Source organism: Geotrypetes seraphini, chromosome 14, assembly GCF_902459505.1.
Source record: "Geotrypetes seraphini chromosome 14, aGeoSer1.1, whole genome shotgun sequence".
In the NCBI taxonomy this organism is placed as follows: Eukaryota; Metazoa; Chordata; class Amphibia; order Gymnophiona; family Dermophiidae; genus Geotrypetes; species Geotrypetes seraphini.
The window spans coordinates 30,170,713-30,192,807 of NC_047097.1; the positions used below are offsets into that span (position 1 = coordinate 30,170,713).

At 43.4% G+C, this 22,095-nt stretch overlaps 2 protein-coding genes across 16 annotated transcripts in view; one reads left to right on the forward strand and one right to left on the reverse strand.

The window, feature by feature from the left end:
• The window catches only part of WDR93 (WD repeat domain 93), a 384,961-nt gene that overhangs the window by 249,375 nt on the left and 113,491 nt on the right, over nucleotides 1-22,095 (forward strand). For 11 of the 15 annotated variants that reach the window (XM_033921071.1, XM_033921076.1, XM_033921082.1 and 8 more), the window contains one exon: nucleotides 4,560-4,673. The exons of 1 other annotated variant lie outside the window; for it this stretch is intronic. The gene's annotated coding sequence lies outside the window, so the exon portion shown is untranslated. Of the gene's footprint in view, nucleotides 1-800; nucleotides 992-4,559; nucleotides 4,674-22,095 lie in introns of all 15 variants that reach the window. 3 more of the 15 variants (XM_033921068.1, XM_033921078.1, XM_033921069.1) reach the window with 1 other exon arrangement.
• Nucleotides 4,419-21,947, reverse strand: PEX11A (peroxisomal biogenesis factor 11 alpha). The gene is made up of 3 exons (XM_033921085.1): nucleotides 21,817-21,947; nucleotides 13,546-13,661; nucleotides 4,419-5,025 (listed from the first exon to the last, which is right to left on the reverse strand). Exons 1-3 carry the CDS (start codon nucleotides 21,870-21,872, stop codon nucleotides 4,463-4,465), a joined length of 735 nt encoding a protein of 244 aa, XP_033776976.1. The 5' UTR covers nucleotides 21,873-21,947; the 3' UTR covers nucleotides 4,419-4,462.

Sequence of the window (22,095 nt, forward strand, 5' to 3'; positions counted from 1 at the left end):
CTCTGCCAACACACCTCCTTTCTGCTCTGCTGTTCCTGTTCCGAGACCCTCACACAGACAAAGAGATCCCTCTGCCAATGCATCTCACTCCTTCCCTGGTACGGAGACCCTCATACACAGAGCTTTAGCAATGCACCTCATTCCTGCCCTGCAGCACCCTTTCTACTGCCTTCAGCTACCTATTCCATTCATTCTCTACATGTATCATTTCATTTGTCATACTTGTGTATCACAATCTTACAACTTCTCGATGTGTGATGGTCGCATGAGACTTTGCTGAAAATCTGCTTTCCAGCTATCTGTATTGTGTTCATGCTGTTATGACTATCAGGGGAACACTTGCATAGGGCTCTGAAGATCTGCTCTTCAGCTGTCTCTGCTGTATACAAACTGTGTGCATCTTATTAGAAAATTCTCAGGAGGAAATCAAATACCGGGGAACATTGGTTATTTCACTGGTTTTTGAGCAGGACCTGAATTTAATTATGAAGGCCTTTTTTCGATTTCCCCATAGTCTTTTTATGGGACAAAAAATTAGAATTTTCCCAGATGTTACTAAAATAACAAGACTGCAGAAAGTTGTTTCTAGTTATGAGGGAACAAGCTGTAAAAATGGGAGCAAATTTCTTGTTATCCTATCCATGAAAATGTCAGATAAAATATGTATTTGTTGAGCCAGAGCAGCTTCAAACCTTTTTGGATGCAAAAAAAAAAATTAATGCAATAGTATTAGAGCTATAAAGAAAAGAAGGCCGGTTTATACCGCATTAAGCTTTACTTGTGCAATGTTTTCTACTGAGGGCCCCTGGCTAAGCACCATCTGGTGACCCCCGCTCAGGGCCGGGTGAGTCGCAGGATGAGCCCCCGCTTGATCGCCACCTGCACGGCCCAAGAGCTGGAGAAAAGTTGGACTCATGGAGGGACAGAGAGAGATTTTGCACAGTCAGAAGGAATTCCTCCCAGAAACTAATTAAATCACCAGACAACAAAGGTAGGAAAAATGATTTTATTTTCAATTTAGTGATCCAAATGTGTCAGTTTTGAGAATTTATAATCTGCTGTCTATTCTTCTATAGTGACATTGCATATTTTAAAGGCATCTGCCTTGACCTCTGAAAAATAAAACAAATGTAAATGATAATTAACATTTTCTCTGCATACAGTGTGCTTTGTGGGGTTTTTAATTTTGTAGTTACCATTATGAATTAATAAGATTGTATTGTGTGTACATGAAAAATGAATGGAAGAAATTGCATTTCAAGTACTATTATAATGGGGAGGGGGTCAGGGGTGGAGCTTGGGCTGGAGTACTTGGTTGGTATTTGTTAGACTTAGGGGGTACTTGGCTTGAAGAAGTTGAGAAACACTGGTCTAGGTGACTATGGAGTTCACTCAGTAAGGGCCCCTTTTACAAAGCTATATAGCAATTCTCCCATGGCAAATGCACCAAAGTCCGTTCAATTCCTATAGGCTTCAGTGCATTTGCTCTGGCAGAATTGCTATTGTAGCTTTGTATAAGGAGAATTAGATTCAACATGAGTTTGAAGTTGGTTGAATGCCATTCTCAAGTACGTTAGTTTTGAAAGAAATGGAAGGTTTGATACTGGCCAGTAGTTATTTGGAATAAGAGGATCTGCATTACTTTTTTTCATGGGCTTAAATGCTACTGGAACACTGCCTAAATGTCAAACCTTAAAGGAAGTTATATTGAGTATTGGAAAATAATAATAATTAATTAATTAAAATAGTACACATTTCATTTTCCCCGCCACCAAATTTCCCCGTCCCACCCCACCCGGCTGGAAAAAATTTCTGGGGAGAACACTGCACGCTCTACTATTGCAAAGTCAAAACTGGCAGCTGCTATAATCAATATAAATGGAGAGACAGTTGGAAGGGGCTTCATTTACAATGAACGTCATTCACCAACAATAGTAATTACTCTTTGCAAAAGCCAAACAAAATCACTCCATTAATGAACAAAATAAGCTAGGCACCACATTTATGTTAAAAATGAAAGAAAAAGCCTCAGATCACTGGAGAGGTAAACCCACACTCTACTACCCATACATCACAGGCACAAAAAACTTTCACCAAAAGAACTAGTATATCGGGGATTAGAAATATGAATGCTTTAAACCAAGGGTGGCAAAGTCCCTCCTCGAGGGCCGCAATCCAGTCGGGTTTTCAGGATTTCCCCAATGAATACGCATGAGATCTATATGCATGCACTGCTTTCAATGCATATTCATTGGGGAAATCCTGAAAACCCGACTGGATTGCAGCCCTCGAGGAGGGACTTTGACACCCCTGCTTTAAACTATCTCACTAGGTGTGCTGCATAAGGCTGATGATCGTTTCGTGGCTTCAACACCACTGCCTCATGTCCTCGTACTCAAAAGTAGTTACTTTCTCTGCGTTATCAACTAAATAGGTAGCTTTCTGAGTGCGAGGCCCTGAGGCAGTGTCGTTGTAACCACCTAGAAAGATTTACGCACCAAAATGATGGAGAAACAGCAGTTAGGTGGTTAAGTACACATAGGACTAGATTCATTAACCTGCCTCTCCGTGCCCGATCCATGGGTGATTTCATGCACAGACCATCTTCCTAGACTGTATATGGTCTGCACATGCGCTGGCCCTTCGTGCCCAGCAGAGCTTTTTTCTAGCTGTTTTTAAACTTTTTTACTGTTTTTTCTACTTCGCAAGTCGCTTCTTGTTGATCGGCCAGCCCAGTCGGTGTTCAAAGATTTTTGTTTAGTGAATTGTGTCCCTGCCTACTTTGCATGCCATTTGCATGCACGGATTGCTTCCACGATTGGTTTGCTTAGTGAATCTAGCCCTTACACACTATGCACCTAGGTCTTGCCCACTTACACACGCCATACAGTGAGTCTTAATTTAGATGCCTGACTTACGGTGTCAGGTCAAAAGTGCGCCGGGACAAAGGCGCGCGCAGACAACTGAGCGCAGTGCGGAGAAAATTACTGTTTTTAGGGCTCCGACGGGGGGGAAACCCCCCCCCCACTTTACTTAATAGAGATTGCGCCGCGTTGTGGGGGCGTTGTAACCTCCCACATTTTACTGAAAACTTCACTTTTTCCCTGTTTTTAGGGAAAAAGTTAAGTTTACAGTAAAATGTGGAGGGTTACAACCCCCCAAACCCCCCACAACGCCGGCGTGATCTTTATTAAGTAAACTGGGGGGGCTCCCCAACAAAACCCCCCGTCGGAGCCCCTAAAAACTGTAATTTTCTTTGGCGCGCGCCTCTGTCTTGCGCTCAGTTGTCGGCGCGCGCCTTTGTCTTTCGCGGGGTTGTCTATGAACCCTGACTTACACTAGTATTTTATCATCAATTAGGTGCTCAAATTTGCCTTTAAAGAAGACTAGCTTAGAGCCTGATTCTATGTAATTAGCATTACAAAATCTGCACCGACTCATGTGGTGCTAAGTGCAGTTCCATAAATGTTACACACACTGTATAGAATCATTCTTAGCGCCACTTGAGCAGTGTTACGCATTCCTATGCATACTAACTTTTAGGAGCACCTTATTTATGTCAGGGTTTTCTTGGCCTAAATTGTGTGCATGATGTCCAAATCAGAATAGGCATACAACCCGAAAACACGCCTGCCTCTAACCACACCCACTTTATGCTATGTACCTACCAAGCTGTGCACCTTTCAGTTAAGTCCAATCAACGTCAACTATGAGTTGTGAATTGCCAATTATTGGTGCTGATTAAGTCTATTAATCAAGTGCACCGATGTAGGCATCTAACTTTAGGCAGACGTTATAGAATTTGTGGGTCAGAACCTAGATGTTGAGTTCCTAACTTTTAGCATTTTTATAGAATTGCCTCGACAGTGTGCACTCTTCATGATATTCAGTCGGGGGAAAAAAAATATTAAACAAGAACATTTTCTGGCTGCCCATCTCTAATACACAGCATTGCTGATTCTATTCTAAGATTTTTCTATGACCCTCTTTAATCTTAACATTTCCTTTTCATGTATCCATTAGTGCAATCATGTTATTAAAGCTAAGTTTCTTTTGCTGCTAAGGCAATTAAGAATGTTTGGTTAAAAAGAAAAGTGGCTTTTCTGAAACAAAATCATATGCAGATTTGAATTTGTTGAAGCATAACAGCAGTTCATGGACAGCGTCTCTTTAATGTGAATTGTGAAACTTTTCTATAAAATCTGTTACTGTATAATAAAAATTGATTGCTCAGTTTCAGCTGTGATTTGGCTGCTTAGAAAAATAAACATACGAATGAGTTGCAATGAGAGCAAAGCTTGAGAGTGAACCAATCCATTGCACCAATCATAAGGATAAGAGATGCTTTTCTCTAGAAAATCTAGGTAAAGGTGATTGGGATGACATGGATGAAAACAACTTCAGAGCAGGCTTTCTAGTTATAGAGGTACTTTAAAATAGAAGTTCATTCATTTTTATTTTTTTACTTCAGTTGTAACTGAGGAACTAACACGGTAAGAATACCTACAAGGGAAGAGAGAAGACCGCAAAGACCAATTAATCCTTGGTTTGTCTTGTAGATTCCTAGCTCGTTCAAGGGACTAAAGAGATCACAAAGGTTTTTTACGATGTCTAAACAGAGAGAAGGCTGATTCTTCAGGCTGTAATAAAGCAGGGAGAAAGAGGATTCACAGGTAATCACTGTGCTCGTCAGCTCTTGCTCTTGATTATTATGAATGTAGAGCTCCTCTCTGGTCTTCTTGCCTTGGATATTCTGTTCCATTCTTTGCAAGATTTCATATAGATCTCTAGCCAGGTTCATCAGAAGTGAATTAAAATAGTATCTGGTTGCCCAGTGAATCCATTTTTCCTTCTTAATCCCCGAGACAAGGCCAGCGCTCCTTGCCCAGAGGACAGTGTCACAGATAAAATAGAGAACTCTGTTAACATTGGAAACCATCAAGCAAAAGCGGGGAAAGGGGGTCGGATGTTGGAGAGCTTTCTTTGCTGCTTCAACTGCATGTACCATATTGCCAAGTCTCAGCACTGCAAAAGAACACAAACACAAAAAAAGGGTTATGTGCTTTCCAAGACTATGGGGAGCATTGTCAAAACACTTAGACTTACAAAGCTAATAGGATCCTACGGAACTTTGCAAGTCTACGTGCTTTGAAAATACATCTCTCTGATCGAGAAAGCCAGCTTAAGAGAAATGCATGATTTTCAAGTGGATACAGGAGGAAAAGGAGATTCAAAAGCTTGCTCAAAGTCTCATACCTATGCAGTCAGTAAAAGAGGAGTCTTATTTATTTTATTTAGCTTGCCCTCCAACAGGAGCCCAGAACGGGTTAAAGAGTACATTCGCAGTATAAGCAGGACAAACTTTGGTGGGAAAGACAAACTTGGTGGACACAGAAGTATAAATTTCAGCTTTTACAGTATACTCATAACATACAGATTTGGAGACACAGACAAGCCCTGTCAGGAATTCTCAACACAGTCCTCAGGATACCCACAATGAATATGCATGAGATAAATCTGAATACAATGGAGGTAGCACATGTAAATTTGTCTCATACATATTCATTGTGGAGACCCTGAACACCTGACTGGCTCGATGTATCCCAAGGATTGAGTTGAGAACCACTGCCCTAGGACTAAGTCCTAAAACCACACACTGAAGGTTCTGAGCTTATGAAAGCTGACTCTGTGACAAACTACAGAACTGAGATTAAATGTCAAAAGCATTTATATGGTCCTCATTTCATTTTTTCCTTAACTGCATCAGTATAAGATTTGCTTTTTTTTTTTTTTTTTTTTTTTTTTTGAGAGCTACAGGACCAGCTGAAAGGCAATGCAAAGGAAAGGTTAGGTTCTTACCTCAGTAATCTTTTTTCTAGTAGACAGACACTATTCCTGAATCCGTTCTCACAAGAATTCTTGTAAAAAAAATTCATTCACTGGTGTAGTGAGGATGGGAGGTGCCCGGGGCAGTGGCCCTCTTCTCTTTCACCCAGCTCCTTCCCCACCCCCACTGTTGCACATGCACCCCTTCCCTTTCCCTGTTTAGCTTCCCCAGCGCAAGCATCTCCAACTTGCTGGCCACGCTGGTGTCAGCTCTCCCTCTGATGTCACTTCCTAGTTGCGGGAGCCAAAAGTAACTTCAGAGGAGAGTACCCAAAGCCAGTGTGAGCAGCAGGAGCTGCTGTAGCGCCAGCGAAGAGCTAGAGAAAAACAGTTGATGGGAAGTGAAGGTGCATGTGATGGGGAAGGAGCGGGGTGGTGGAAAGGAGGAGAGGTGCCAGTTCACCCACCAAGATGGTGCCTGAGGCAGTTTGCCCCCCTGCCTATGCCACTGGCCTCAGCATTTTTTTTGCTACGTTTCCCATCTCTCTGGGCTGTCCTCCAATTCTTCAGTTTGTGGCAAAGCAGATGGTCAGCCCTGGAGAGGAAACAGAATAGGGAGGAGTACAGAGACTTTCCCCATGAAACATATCTGTTCTGCTCAGATTATTAATATTTAACAGATAAAACAAGGTGAAAAACAAACAAGACACCAACCGGATTGCAACCCGCACTAAGAGTGTGAGAGATTCATCAGATACCAACTCCGCACCCCCCCCCCCCCCCCACTGGATTCTTCAAAATGGCAGTTGCATCCTCTATCCTTGTTAATCCTGGATAAAGGAAGGAAACATGATGCCCAGATTCCCCAGCACATTCAAGGCAGTAAGCAAGCAAAAGAACATCTGACAGGGTGGGCTTCAGAAATAAGTGTCTGTCTACTAAAGAAGATTACCAAGGTAAGAACCTAATCTTTCCTTCTAGTTTGACATACACATTATTCCTGAGCCTTTGGGACATATCGAAGCAGTCCTCAGAGTCTAGGGTGGGAAAGAAGAGTCTGCTGACAGTACAGATGATCCGAATGTGGAGTCCATTTTGGCCACTATGTCCACCCTGTAAAACTTTGTGAATGTATTGAGAGAGGACCATGTGGCCATTCTACAGATTTCTTCTGGAGACACTGCTGAAGATTCTGCCCACGAGGAAGCCATGCTTCCAGTGGAATGCGCCTTTATGGATACAGATGATCACTTTCCACTTCCGATATACAAGACTTATAGGCTGAAGAGATGGCCATATGGATCCATCTTGAAACAGTCATTTTCAAGGCTGGTTGGCCTTTACAGGCAGCCCTCACCAGTATGAAAAGATGATCCAACAGTCGAAATGCATTCATCACCTCCAAATAGTGCAATAACACTCTGCGCACATCCAACAATTTCAGCACTTTATCACTCTTCCTCAAACCTGAGGGAGTGAAGGCAGGCAATTGCACTTTCTGATTGATATGAAAACTGGAGATTACTTTTGGTACAAAAGATGGTACTGTGCGCAATACCATGCCTGAATCTGAAATTCTGAGGAAGGGATTTCTGTATGACAAGGCATGAAATTGACATTTGTCAAGCTGAAGTACCACCATAAACACTGTTTTGTCTGTAAGATCCATCAAAGAACCTTGCTCTAAAGGTTCATAGGGCACTCTAGCTAGGCACTCTAAAGGTTCATAGGGCACTGTTAAAACCAGATTAAGACTCCATGCTATCACACCGGAGGATGAAGGTGAAACACACCCTTTAAAATTCTGGCCACTTCTGGATGTGTGGCTACAGTGCTCCTATTAACCAGAGGCCCAAAACATGAAAGCCCTGCAATCTGAACTTTCAGGAAGTCAACCGCTAGGTCTTTTCCAGACCTTCCTGCAGGAAACTGAGCACCACAGATATTGATACCGAGCTTGGGTCCTCACTCCTCTGAGCGCACTAATCTTGAAAGCACTTCCAGGATTTCACATATGCGGCTAGAGTCATTTTCTTTCTACATCTTAGAAGGGAAGAGACCACTCCGTCCAAATAACCTTTACGCACTAGTGCTGCATGCTCAAGACCAAAGTGTTCCAGATCCTCCAGGCAATAGGGCCCCAAGTGAGGAGTCTATGATGATATGGAAGACTAAGACCTGGTCCCTTTGAAGACAGACCAGATCTGCATACCACAGTCACCTCGGCCAGTCTGGTGCTACTAGAATCACCAGCCCTTGGTGTGCAGAAGTCTGCCTATCATGGGCCACGGAGAGAAGACCTACTGTAAAGATGTCCTGCCTTTGGTCATGGTTGCACCAGGGCAGTCAAGCCTTTGCTTCCTGGCACGTATCTTCGACTAAGAATTGAGCCACCTTCCTTGGGGTTACTGATGCCATCAATACAAAAGTTGGGCACCCCTACCAACTCACAATGCAGGTGAAGGCTTCCTGAGTCAGGGCCAGAATCTTCTGGCTGAGGAAATCTGCTTGCACACTGTTCCCACCTACCATGTGTTGCCAAGTACGCAAAGAAACAGCACCACGCACCGAAACAGCATTTGGGCTGCCAAGCATAGAGGAGCACTCTTGGTGCCCCACTGGCGATAAACATAGGCTACTGCCATGCGTTATCTGAGAAAAGTCATACCACTTTGTTCTGCAGCGCACTCATAACTGCCTAAAGCACCAGGAGTTTGGCCTGAAGTTCCAAGTGGCTGACTGACCACTTCCTCTGGGAAGGGGGGCACTGTCTCTGAAGCGGACGCCCTTTGTAATGTGCACCCCAGCCACATAGGCAGGCATCCGTCGTCAGGATCACCCAAGTAGAGATGCGAAGGGGAACTCCTCTGACAAGAGACTGAGGCTCCAACCACCAGGTCAAATTGTGACGAGCTTCTGTCGTCAAAGGCAGCCGCTACTGCAGCAGATCCCTCTGTGGACATCATCAGGAGAGGAGTGCATTCTGGGGCAAATGCCAAGTGCACCTTTGCCCAGGGAACCACATCGATGGTCGCAACCACTGATCCTAGCACCGGCAAATAATGCCAGGTCGTCTGAGCTGTCTCACTTCGAAACTCCTATATCTGACAGGAGCTTCTCTGTATGGGCTTCCAAAAGGAACACCTTGTTCTCCCTTGTGTTGAACTGGACTCTTGGATACTCCAGAATCTGCATTGGCTCCAGGTAGCTTTTCTGAAGGTTGACCACCCAGTCCAGCTTCTGCAGCAGCTGAAATAAACTCTTTGCACATCCAGTCTGCCTTCTGATTCGGACTGGGTTCTTATCAGCCAATCGTCTACATACAGATGTACTTGTATACCTGCTCTATGCAAGTGTACTGCAACTACCACCATAACTTTGGTGAAGGTACATGGCGCCGTGGCCAGCCTGAAGGGTAATTCTGCGAATTGGAATGTTGCTCCAGCACATGGAAACACAATAACTTCTTCTGCTCCAGAAAAATGGGAATACACAGAGAGGCCCATGTCAAATCCAATGACGCAAGAAATTCCCCAGGCATCCCCAAAGCAATTACCAACCTCACCATCTCCATCCGTAAACGTGGTATCCTGAGGGCCACATTTACCGCCTTGAGGTTTCCAGTCTTCTGAGCCTCTCTTGGGCACTATGAATATATTGAGTATCTTCCAGAGTCTTACTCTGGTATGGGTTTTATGGTTTCCAGACCCAGTAGTCTTTATACCCTTGTTCAGACTCTGACCGCTTTTTCTGGCTTCCCAGAGGTCTGAGAGGGAATGAAAGAACTCAAGCTTGAATCCCCTCCTGTATAATGTCCAGGACCCGGTGGTCAGTAGTTATCTTCGTCCATGCTTCCCAACAGGCCGATAACCTCCCTCTGATGTGTGGAGGCTCAGTTGACGGCTTGGCATCATAAGTGCTTCTTGGGAGCTGTTGTGGAGCGGGATCCTGAAAATTAGGGGCTCTTAGCCCCTCAATCTTTGTCTTGAACTTTGAAATGATCTCTGGCCCGAAGGCCCTCCTGAGAACTAGCGATATTGTCTTGAGGCCTGAAAATTACTGCACCCTCTAGGGTTTCGAGGTCTGCTGTCCGGTACGGGCTTCGGCTTGCAATCTTGCACACTTGCCATAACATCATCCAGACCTTTTCCTAAGAGTAAATGTCCTTTAAATGGTAATTTACTTAAGGTTTCCTTGGAGGAGGAGTCCCCTGCCCACTATCTGATCCAAAGCATCCTGCAGGCAGAAATGGAATAAGCAAACATTTTGCTCACGACTCTGAAAAGATCAAACATAATCCACTCCCAACATTAGAAACTGGTGATCTCTCCCAGCCATTGCCTCCAGATCACAGCGCAACTTGGAATGGCAGGCACGGGTGACAAGACACTGCTGCAGCTGCTTTCAAATCTGAGACTGTGACTTCAAAGAGTTTCTTATGAACAAAATCCAGCCTGTGATCTTGGGCATCCTGTAATACCACACCAACTTCACTGGGAAGGGAAGAACACTTGGTAACCTGATTAAATTCAGCATGACTTCAGCTACTCAAAGAGGGACCTTAGCATTTTTGTAATATCTTGAGAGGGGAAACATGTGGTCTCTGCTTTTGTGCTGCTCATAAGTGAAAACTGTGGAGCAGAGGACTGATGAGTCTTGTTTTTCACTCCTGTAGAGATTCTGCAATCACTTCCATAAGCACTGAGGACTTAAACAGCCTGCACATAGTCAGGTCCTCTCCAAGATCAAGGTCCTCCACCAGATCTTGGAGACCTAGAGATGAAGCAGCACCTTCTGCTACAGAGGACACCGAATGGAACAGTAAAGGCAATGATAGAGCCCTCGTCTTCCTCAGACTGGACCGCCCCATCTTGCATATGGCACTGTTGCTGGGGAATTGCGCTCTTAGGGGGGAGAAACCTCTGGTGCCAGTAAGGCTGTGATCCCAGAGGGTTCCCTGATGCCCTTGTTAATCATGTAAGCTTCAAACATCATATTGATGAATTCAGGGGGAATCTCTGTCCAGGACATCCAGACGGCCCCCGTGGATGCTCACAAGCTAGGGTTTTGCAGCAGCAGCACAGCTGCGCTTTGTTAAGGACAGTTGCGCCGCTCTCCGGCTTGAACCTAGACTTTTTTTCTAGCCCTTACACCATCTGGGCACTTAACACCCCCTGAGGGACTAGAGGAGGCTAAGTTAGCAGCTTCCATCCCCCCTCACACCCCACACCTGGGATACGGATGATCCTCAGACAGATATCCAGCACATGAATCCAATATAGTAACAAAGTAGATGACGGCAGATAAAGACCCGAATGGTCCATCCAGTCTGCCCAACCTGATTCAATTTAAAATTTTTTTTTTTTGTAATTTTTCTTCTTAGCTATTTCTGGGCAAGAATCCAAAGCTTTACCCGGTACTGTGCTTGGGTTCCAACTGCCAAAATCTCTGTTAAGACTTACTCCAGCCCATCTACACCCTCCCAGCCATTGAAGCCCTCCCCTGCCCATCCTCCACCAAACGGCCATACACAGACACAGACCGTGCAAGTCTGCCCAGTAACTGGCCTAGTTCAATATTTAATATTATTTTCTGATTCTAAATCTTCTGTGTACATCCCATGCTTCTTTGAACTCAGTCACAGTTTTACTCTCCACCACCTCTCTCGGGAGCGCATTCCAGGCATCCACTATCCTCTCCGTAAAGTAGAATTTCCTAACATTGCCCCTGAATCTACCACCCCTCAACCTCAAATTATGTCCTCTGGTTTTACCATTTTCCTTTCTCTGGAAAAGATTTTGTTCTACATTAATACCCTTCAAGTATTTGAACGTCTGAATCATATCTCCCCTGTCTCTCCTTTCCTCTAGGGTATACATATTCAGGGCTTCCAGTCTCTCCTCATACGTCTTCTGGCGCAAGCCTCCTATCATTTTCGTCGCCCTCCTCTGGACCGCCTCAAGTCTTCTTAATTCTTTCGCCAGATACGGTCTCCAAAACTGAACACAATACTCCAAGTGGGGCCTCACCAATGACCTGTACAGGGGCATCAACACCTTCTTCCTTCTACTGACTACGCCTCTCTTTATACAGCCCAGCATCCTTCTGGCAGCCGCCACCGCCTTGTCACACTGTTTTTTCGCCTTTAGATCTTCGGACACTATCACCCCAAGGGCCCTCTCCCCGTCCGTGCATATCAGCTTCTCTCCTCCCAGCATATACGGTTCCTTCCTATTATTAATCCCCAAATGCATTACTCTGCATTTCTTTGCATTGAATTTTAGTTGCCAGGCATTAGACCATTCCTCTAACTTTTGCAGATTCTTTTTCATATTTTCCACTCCCTCTTCGGTGTCTACTCTGTTACAAATCTTGGTATCATCTGCAAAAAGGCACACTTTTCCTTCTAACCCTTCAGCAATGTCACTCACATACATATTGAACAGGATTGGCCCCAGCACCGAACCCTGAGGGACTCCACTAGTCACCTTTCCTTCCTTCGAGCGACTTCCATTAACCACCACCCTCTGGCGTCTGTCTGACAGCCAGTTTCTGACCCAGTTCACCACTTTGGGTCCTAACTTCAGCCCTTCAAGTTTGTTCAACAGCCTCCTATGAGGAACTGTATCAAAGGCTTGTATCTTGTCCTGAAGGGTCCATCACACCTGTTTCTAGATCAAAATTGAGGTGTTTTGAGGTAGATAGAGGCTTTTATTTTCAAATTGGGAAATTCAAGACGGCCCCGGGGAGCTACACTGGGGTCCAAAAACTAGTGATTTTAGAGGTGGGGGACCCTAACTAATCCAAAAGCACACACACACAAAATGATCCCCACCCCTATTCTGAACTTAAAGACCGTAAGTTTGTTACTCACTGTGCCATGCTGCGTGCTGGGAGCTAACTGTTAGGAAGCTGCATCAGCTTACAGGGAGAGCTGCCTCAAACAAGCCTGGAATCTGGACTGCTTTTCCCTTCAGACTGCCTTAATGAACCAGATGGAGGAGACCTCAGCCCCCATCAGGAATGCAGGGGAGGAAGCAGTAGGACCTAATCCTGGAAAAACCACCATGGATAAGGGGATCCTTGCGCCAAAGGGATCAGTTCCTGAGACCCTGAACCTTTAGTGAAGGCTGTGCAATAGGGTTGCCCCTTGGAAGCAGACTCCAACCTTAGTATCTGCGGTCTCCCACTGCCAGAGACGCCCCAAGTTTGGGATCCTCTGCAGCACCAAAAAAACGCCTCGCAAATGGTAAGCAAGAAACAAAATTTAATGGAAAAAGAAAAACAAGCAGAAAAGACAGGCTTCTACTATCTTGCTTGTAGAAACAACTGAGCAATTGAGGACGGCCCAGAGAGAAGGGAGGTGGAGCAAAAAAAAAAAAAAATTGCTAATGAGGCTCTACAAGAATTCTCAGGAGAATGGACTGACTATCCGAAGGTTCAGGAATAATGTGTCTTTCACACTAGAATCTTTTTATCTTTATCCACAATTGTAGTTCAAAACTTTACCATAATAAATTTACACTCCCTTTTATTCAGTTGCGGCTACTCATTAATTGTTGCAGGTCTTGTGTGCATCGGTCTCCTCATGTTGACTAAAAAAAGCCTCAGACTATTTAATTGCTGAAGGAAAAGGAAATAGAAGCTAAAAAAATTAAAATAAAATGCAACTAAGGATGTGCTAACGTAAGGATGTCAGGCAGGAAATGTCATACTTACATCTGCGCCCAGAACTCATATTAGACTCCAAATTTTTGAGCTTCCTGAGCACTTTCTCTTTGCCAGTCTTATTCTCTAACAAATACCTAAGCAACATGCAAGTGTACTGAGTAGCTCTGAAATGGAAAAATGAGGATAATGGCATAAATGGCATACAAAATAAATTCAATTAATGGAAGATCACTTTACTTCTAAATTAACTAAATGTTTAGCTCTTTGTTGGCAACACACCGATTAACAGCAGACTAGGATCATTTAGCCCATCCGGCCTGCCCCATCATCCTTACCACTGCCCTCTGAACTCAAGGTTCCCCATCTGTCAGCCATGCATTCATAATGGGTAACGGAATAGTTAATAAAAATACAAAACAGACTGCAATGAATGCAAACAAAACCACCCCACTTCATAAGAGACAGTTAAGACCCACATAATTCTGAAGGATGACAAAAAAGTAACGACAGCCCAGTGCCTTTTCAGAAACTCATTGAGCAGCACTATGCAACCCGACACTCAGAGCCCAAAAGACACATAGGCAAAGGTTCTATACCACATAGGCTATATGGTCTTGAAAATAATCTCTCTGAACTATTCTCACATTAAACTAAACCTTAAGTTTGTATACCGCATCATCTCCATAAAGATAGAGCTCAACACGGTTTACGGGTAATTCAATAAATGAGGGAACATAAGAACATAAGAAACGCCTTCACCGGATCAGACCGAGGTCCATCTAGTCCGGTGATCCGCACACGCGGAGGCCCATTCAGGTGCTCCTTTTTGGAGACCCGGATTTCCCGTATCCCTCAATATGATCTGCAACTTGCGTTTGAAACCCAGAAGGACATAATAAGAAATTAGAGGTTATGAAGAGGATAGCTAGCTTTACATTTTAAATAGATAGCTTTACGTTTTGGAGAAAAGCCAGGTTTTCAGATGCTTTCGGAATAATTGGAATGAGCCTAGGTTCCGCAGCGGGGCAGGGAGGTTATTCCAAAGCTCAATGAATTTGAAGAAAAGGGATTGCCCTAATTTACCTGCATACATGACGCCTTTTAACGAGGGGAAAGATAGTTTGAGTATGTGGGCGGATCTGGTAGTGTCAGGTCTCGAAGAATTCCAGGATAGTGGGATTAGGGGAGGAAGAATGCCATGTAGGATCTTGAAAATTAGGCAGGTACATTTTAAAGTGAATCCTAGAAATCACCGGAAGCCAGTGAAATTTTGACAGAAGCAGGGAAACATGATCGAATTTGCTTTTTGCGAAGATCAACCCAGCCGCAGTGTTCTGGATCTGCTGAAGTCTTTGAAGATTTTTCTTGGTTAGACTTAGATAGATGGAATTATAATAGTCCAGTCTGGAAAGAATGATTGATTGTACAAGGACAGCAAAATGTTGTTGAGCAGGATCTCACTTTCCTCAACATGTGAAGACTAAAAAAACATTTTTTTACCAGAGAGTTGAGATGATCATTAAAGGAAAGTGTAGAGTCAATAATGATGCTCAAAAGTTTGCTTGAGAATTCGATCTGCAGTGTGGGACCAGAAGGTAGTAGAATGAGCATGGGTAACTGATCTAATTTTGGGCCAAGCCAGAGTAGGTCCAATAAAACGAGGAGTAAATGATTATAAAGGATTGTGGTTTGGCAAGTTTCGACTCTTAAGTTAAAAGCTACTTCTTTCAGCACTTGATACTAGAGAATGACATGGGGACAAATTTTTCCCCATCCCTGCGGGAACTCATTTTCCTGTTCCATCCTGGAGAGTTCCTTTCTTGTCCCTGCCCCATTCCTGCAAGCTCTGTCCTCATCTGCACAAGCCTCAAACATTTTAAAATCATAAGTGTTCGAGGCTTCTGTGGTTAAGACAGAGCTTATAGAAATGAAGCAGGGACAGCGACAAAACTCACAGGGACAGGACAGGGAAAAATTTGTTCCCGTGTCATTCTCTACTTGATACCTATTGTAGCATCATATCAATGGCTTCCAGTTACTGCTGATACAAGGAACTCAATGCATCAGCTGTGTCACACCCCTCTTGATTGCCAAGCTTTGCTAAAAAATAAATCACCCAAATCCCAAGCCTTAAATTAATGTTAACTCAATCCACAAAAAGAGTCTAGAGATTATAAATACCAAAAATCTTTCTACAGAACAAGCAGCTATATTTGAAACAGAACCCGAGACAAAGGAAATCCCAGTCAGTCCGAATGTCATTAACGCCCTCATCAATCTGTGCTAGAGATTTTTAGCACAGGCCACTGAGGTAAGTGCTCCAGCGCTCATAGAACATAAGAACATAAGAAGCGCCATCTCCGGATCAGACCTTCGGTCCATCAAGTCCGGCGATCCGCACACGCGGAGGCCCTGCCAGGTATACACCTGGTTTATTTTATAGCCAACCATACTTTATATGCCTCTCTCAAGGAGATATGCATCTAGTTTGCTTTTGAAGCCTAGGACTGTCGATTCTGCAATAATCTCCCCTGGGAGAGTATTCCAGATGCCAACCACTCTCTGTGTGAAGCAGAACTTTCTGACATTAGTCCTGAACTTGTCCCCCCTTAGCTTCATTTCATGTCCTCTTGTCCGTGTCAAATTGGACAATGTAAATAATCTTCTCTGCTCTATTTTGTCGATTCCTTTCAGTATTTTGAAGGTTTCGATCATATCCCCACGCAGTCTCCTTTTCTCAAGGGAGAACAATCCCAGTGTTTTAAGTCGATCCTCATATACCAGTTTCTCCATACCCTTCACTAGTTTGGTTGCTCGTCTCTGCACCCTCTCCAGCAGTTTTATATCCTTCTTTAGGTAGGGAGACCAATGTTGGACACAGTATTCCAAGTGGGGTCTGACCATTGCCCTATAAAGCGGCATTATAACTTTCTCCGATCTACTCGAGATTCCTTTCTTTATCATGCCCAACATTCTATTTGCCTTCTTTGCCGCTGCCGCGCATTGTGCTGACGGCTTCAGGGTCCTATCTATCAGTACACCCAGATCCCTTTCTTGTACACTTTTTCCCAGACTTGCACCTGACATTCTGTACTCGTATTCCTTATTCTTACTGCCTAAATGCATTACCTTGCATTTCTCCACGTTGAACTTCATCTGCCATTTCTCCGCCCATTTTTCTAACCGACACAAATCGCTCTGGAATTTTATGAGCGTTGGAGCATTTATCGCATTGGCTCGTGCTAAAAGCCTCTAGCACAGCTTGATAATAGTTGGCCTTAGTTTGTGCTTTAAGGAAAAAAAAAACTCTCAAAAGATAAAATTATAAAAACAAAATCAAATAAAAAAATGGAGCAGAATAATCTATTTTATAATCCTCAAAAATATTTTAAGGTGTGATCTCTTGTGATTCAAATGGTCCCTTAGATCTGCAGCAGCAGCAAATAGAGCTCCTTTTGGTATGTTCTATATTCCCCTTGATTTTTTTTACTAAGGCAGCAGCAAATAGAGCAGAAAATTAAGAACGCAACAAGAAGGGTTTATTATTATGTACATAAGAATATGGACTGCTGGGTCAGACCAGTAGTCCATCGTTGCCAGCAGTCCATTCATGCGACAGCCCCTAAGTCAAAGATCAGTGCCCTATTAGAGTCTAGCCTTACTTGCGTATGTTCTGTTTCAGTAGGAACTTAGCCAACCTTGTCTTAAATCCCTGAAGGGTGTTTCCCCTATAATAGCATCCAGAAGAGCATTCCAGATTTCTACCACTCTCTGGGTGATGAAAAACTTCCTTACGTTTGTATGAAATATTTTCCCTTCTAACGTCAGCGAATGCCCTCTCGTTCTCTTCACCTTGGAGAGGGTGAACAATCTCTCTCTTCTAAGTCAATTCCTTTCAATATCTTGAATGTTTCGATCATGTCCCCTCTCAGTCTTCTCTTTTCAAGGAAGAAGAGGCCCAGTTTCTCTAGCCTCTCATCGTACGGCAACTCCTCCAGTCCCTTAACCATTTTTGTCGCTCTTCTCTGGACCCTTTCGAGTAGTACTATGTCCTTTTTCATATATGGCGACCAGTGTTAGATGCAGTATTCCAGGTGGGGGCGTATCATGGCCCGGTACAACGGTACGATAACTTTTTCAGATCTGTTTGTGATCCTCTTCTTAATCATTCCTAGCATTCTGTTAGCCCTTTTTGCCGCCGCTGCGCATTGTGCGAACAGTTTCATTGACTTGTTTACAAGTACTTCCTAGTCTCTTTCCTGAATGTATTTCTTGCACATTTTCTAACAAATTATTAAACACTGATTTTTGAGCTATAGATTCTGAGAGAATGATAAAACTGCCTGTATTGTGGGAAGTCTTCTGATAAAAAAGTAAAATTTATATTGCAGAGTGTGTAGTACATTAAAAACCGTCTAGGCAAATGGAAATTTTGCTGTTCATTAGTGTGATCAAATTCTATTGTTACTGGTGCTTTTTTCCTCCCTTTGCTATGTGGTCTATTTTATACTTTGTAAAATGTTTTGATCTGTATGTGGAAAATAATGGCATTTTAAAATTACTAACTCCCCTTTTACTAAACCGCAATAGTGGTTATTAGCGTCAGGAGAAGCGCGGAGCATTCAGTGTGGCTCCCTGCGCTAATAAGAGCTATCGTGGTTTAGTGAAAAAGGTGGGTTACATAAACAAACATAAAAATACTGGGAATTATTTATACTCAAAATTGCATTTTATTGTACATTATAAATGCATGTGAATTTAAAAGTGTGAACAGGTTTTTCAGTTTTAACAAGGAAATGTGTATACAATCCAGGATGTCAAATTTCCTAGTTTAGTTAAAAAGAAACAAACAAAGGCATATGGTTTGGACTGCCAACCAATGGTTCAAAATGCAAAAGGACATCGGCATGCTTAGAATGATCTGAACTTTTCAACTTCAATTTCCTTAGGAAAACAGTTAAGGAAGGCAATCCAGCTTGTGCTCCTTAACTTTTCTGTGGGATTTGATATGAAGCTCTAATCACTCACCTAAAAGCCCTGGGATTCACAACTCCAGTACTAGCAAGAGTTTTAATCCATTCTCCAGTACTGCTCCCCAATTTTATCTCCGAGGAGAAATTTATTACACCTCCATACTCTTTTCTGCGGACTTCTACATCTCCCTATGAGAAGCATAGAGTGATATGGGGACTAAATCTATGCCAGGGTACACCTGGCAAGGCCTCCGCATGTGCAGATCGCTGGACTTGATGGACCTGAGGTCTGATCCGGAGTTGGCAATTCTTATGTTCTTATTTATTCCATCTCAGCATTATTCAACACCGCCTACTATTAATATGCTGATGATAAATAATCCATTGGTTCCTCTTGGTTAAGACCCTGGCTAAATGATTTCCAACAAAAACAAATGTCTAGGGAGTTTCCAGCTGGCAAGTGCCAAAACAAAAGTGGTAAATACAGAAAAAAAAATTGCAAATATGCAAAAAAAAAAAAAAAAAAGACCGTGAACCTGAGTCAAACAAAAGGCTGACATTTCTGCCCCAGTGCTGGGGGTTAAACTCCAATTAAATTCAGCTTACCTCCCTGTCTGGCAATAGAGTCTGGCCACTCAGTACGTCTGCACATACTGGTAATATGTCAAAATCAACAGCCAAGAGATATCTTATGGGGTGGGGAGGCTCTCTTAAAAAAACAAAAGATCTTAAGGGGAAAAGAGTACCCAGTGCCCACAGAGACCCTTGCTGAATCAGAGGTTTACGATCTTATAGAACTATTCTTTGATAAGCGATATTAAGATCCATGGAACATCAATCTCACAGGAGAACTGCCAGGGGCATGCATGCCGTTTATTCCTGAAAAGTGCAACTCAAGTAACTGTTTTCTCCCTGAGACAAACCTGTCTTGTTCTAGCCATCTCCATTTTAGGATAGCAGCCTCAAGGAATTTCAGGACTGAGTGGGCAAAGGACTGGTCTCCTTATCTCAAGAAAGATATAGTGGCGTTAGAAAAGGTTTAAAGAAGAGCGACCAAGTTGGTAAAGGGGATGGAACTCCGCTCATATGAGGAAAGACTAAAAAGGTTAGGGCTCCTCAGCTTGGAAAAGAGACGTCCGAGGGGAGAAACAATTGAAGTCTTCAAAATCCTGAGCGGAGTAGAATGGGTACAAGTGGATCGATTTTTCACTCTGTCAAAAATTACAAAGACCAGGGGACACTCGATTAAATTACAGGGAAATACTATTAAAACCAATTGGAGGAAATTTTTTTTTCTCTCAGAGAATAGTTAATTTCTGGAACGCATTGCCAGAGGATGTGGTAAGAGTGGATAATGTAGCTGGTTTTAAGAAAGGTTTGGACAAGTTCCTGGAGGAAAGTCCATAGTCTGTTATTGAGAAAGACACGGGGGAAGCCACTGCTTGCCCTGTATCGGTAGCATGGAAAATTGCTACACCTTGGGTTTTGGCTATTTACTAATGACCTGGATTGGCCACCGTGAGAACGCTACTGGGCTTGATGGACCATTGGTCTGACCCAGTAAGGCTATTCTTATGTTCTTCATTTTATGTATTAGAGTGGACTAACATACAACCACACTACTTTATCCCAAAAATATGGATAAATTTAACATGTGCATAAACATCCAAGAACAGAGTCTGAACTCCCTTTGAATTTTGCATGCCTGGGGGATGTTAATGAGGTGACTTTCTCTAACTCTTCAGTGGACTACTGCACAAAATGAGGACCTTTCTGTATTGAAAATGGTCAAGGTTTTTGCTTCATCTGGTTATATATTAACACTTCAGTGCCAGGCAAAATGGTAGAAACGATTATAAAAAATAAAATTGTGGAACACATACACAAACATGATTTAATGAGATGGAGTCAGCATGGGTTCAGCCGAGGGAGATCTTGCGTCACTAATTTGCTTGACTTCTTTGAAGGTGTGAATAAACATGTGGATAAAGGGGAGCTGGTTGATATAGTATATCTAGATTTTCAGAAAGTTCCTCACGAGAGGCTCCTGAGAAAATTAAAATGTCATGGGATAGGTGGCAAAGTCCAGTTGTGGATTAGGAATTGGTTATCGGATAACAGAGTGTAGGATTAAATGGTCATTTTTTTCAATGGAGGAGATGTGGTAAATAAGCCTAAGGTTTAGTTTAGAAGAGTAAATAGTGGAGTTCCGCAGGGCTCTGTACTGGGACCGGTGCTATTTAAATTATTTATAAATGATCTGGAAATTGGAACGACGAGTGAGGTGATTAAATTTGCAGATGACACTAAACTGTTCAAAATTGTTAAAACGGATTGTGAAGTATTGCAGGCGGACCTTAGGAAATTGGAAGAAAGGGCGTCCAAATGGCAGATGAAATTTAATATGGACAAACATGTTGCCAGAGAATGTGGTAAGAGCGGATAGCGTAGCTGGTTTTAAGAAAGGTTTGGACAAATTCCTGGAGGAAAGTCCATAGTCTGCTATTGAGAAAATGTCTTGCTTTCCCTCTATTGGTAACATGGAATGTTGCTACTCCTTGGGTTTTGGCTAGGTACTAGTGACCTGGATTGGCCACCTTGAGAACGGGCTACTGGGCTTGATGGACCATTGGTCTGACCCAGTAAGAGCAGAACAGATATATTTCTCAGGGAATATCCTATTCTATTTCCTCTCCAGCACTACCATCTGCTTTGGTGCAAACTGAGGAACTGGAGGACCACCCAGAAAGATAGGAGGTGGCGCAAAGGAATGCTAATGAGGCTGTCTACAAGAATTCTCAGAGAAGGAGTTGACCACCCCAAGGTTCAAGAATAATGTGCATGTAACACTAGAAATCTGAGGTAGCAGATGTAAATTCCAACATCAATCTTTTTGAACATTGATAGGTATTCCGCATTTCAGAAGAGTTGCGCATTCATTTTTTGTGGCTTGCTCCTATCCCATATGCTCCTTGCCGTACAGCATGTCCTAAAACTGAAAAACATTCACATCTTGGTTTTGCAATTTTAGGATTTAAACAATTAATGCAATATAGGTGTCTAAAATAAGCTTAAATGTGGGACATTTAACCACGTTCATGGGTTCGTTTAGTTTCTGTAAACATTATTTGATTGCATAAAACTTCAGACACTGAAGATTTCCCAACCACAGCTCCGCGAACCTTGCTCTTTTCCTGCTGGTTTAATCTGTCTTTCTTTTGGCTTCCTCCCCTCTTTTCTCCTTTTTGAAATCTGTCACTTCTGATCCATACTAGAGATGATACTGCCCCAAAGCGGTGCCTTGCGTTCAAGTCACCACAGCTCATCTTTTCCCTTTCGGACCCACCTGAAGAGCCGATCCCGTCCCTGGCTCTGGTTCGTGAACCTCACAAAGCGCTCCATGGTACCGACCTGCAGCTCCCCCAACCCAGGGCTGCCAGATTTTCAATCCGGACAACCTAGACCCGCCCCCAGGCCCGTCCTAGCTCCGCCCCCCGGTGCCTGAATTTGTCGGGTGCTGCGCGTGACGTCATCGCGTGGCATGCGCGGATTGCCTCCTGCCCGACGCGAGTGATAGGAGGCTGTGGGCCTAGGTACAACACGGATTTTCCGGATCCTCTGGATA

Bases quoted from the DNA above. Each gene is read 5' to 3' on its own strand.
- PEX11A (XM_033921085.1), bottom strand. From the start codon at position 21,872: ATGGAGCGCTTTGTGAGGTTCACGAACCAGAGCCAGGGACGGGATCGG. The intron at 13,662-21,816 runs GTGGGTCCGAAA...TTTCCATTTCAG, and splicing joins GGACGGGATCGGCTCTTCAG to AGCTACTCAGTACACTTGCA. The intron at 5,026-13,545 runs GTAAGTATGACA...GTTCTTTTGCAG, and splicing joins TATGAGTTCTGGGCGCAGAT to TGCTGAGACTTGGCAATATG.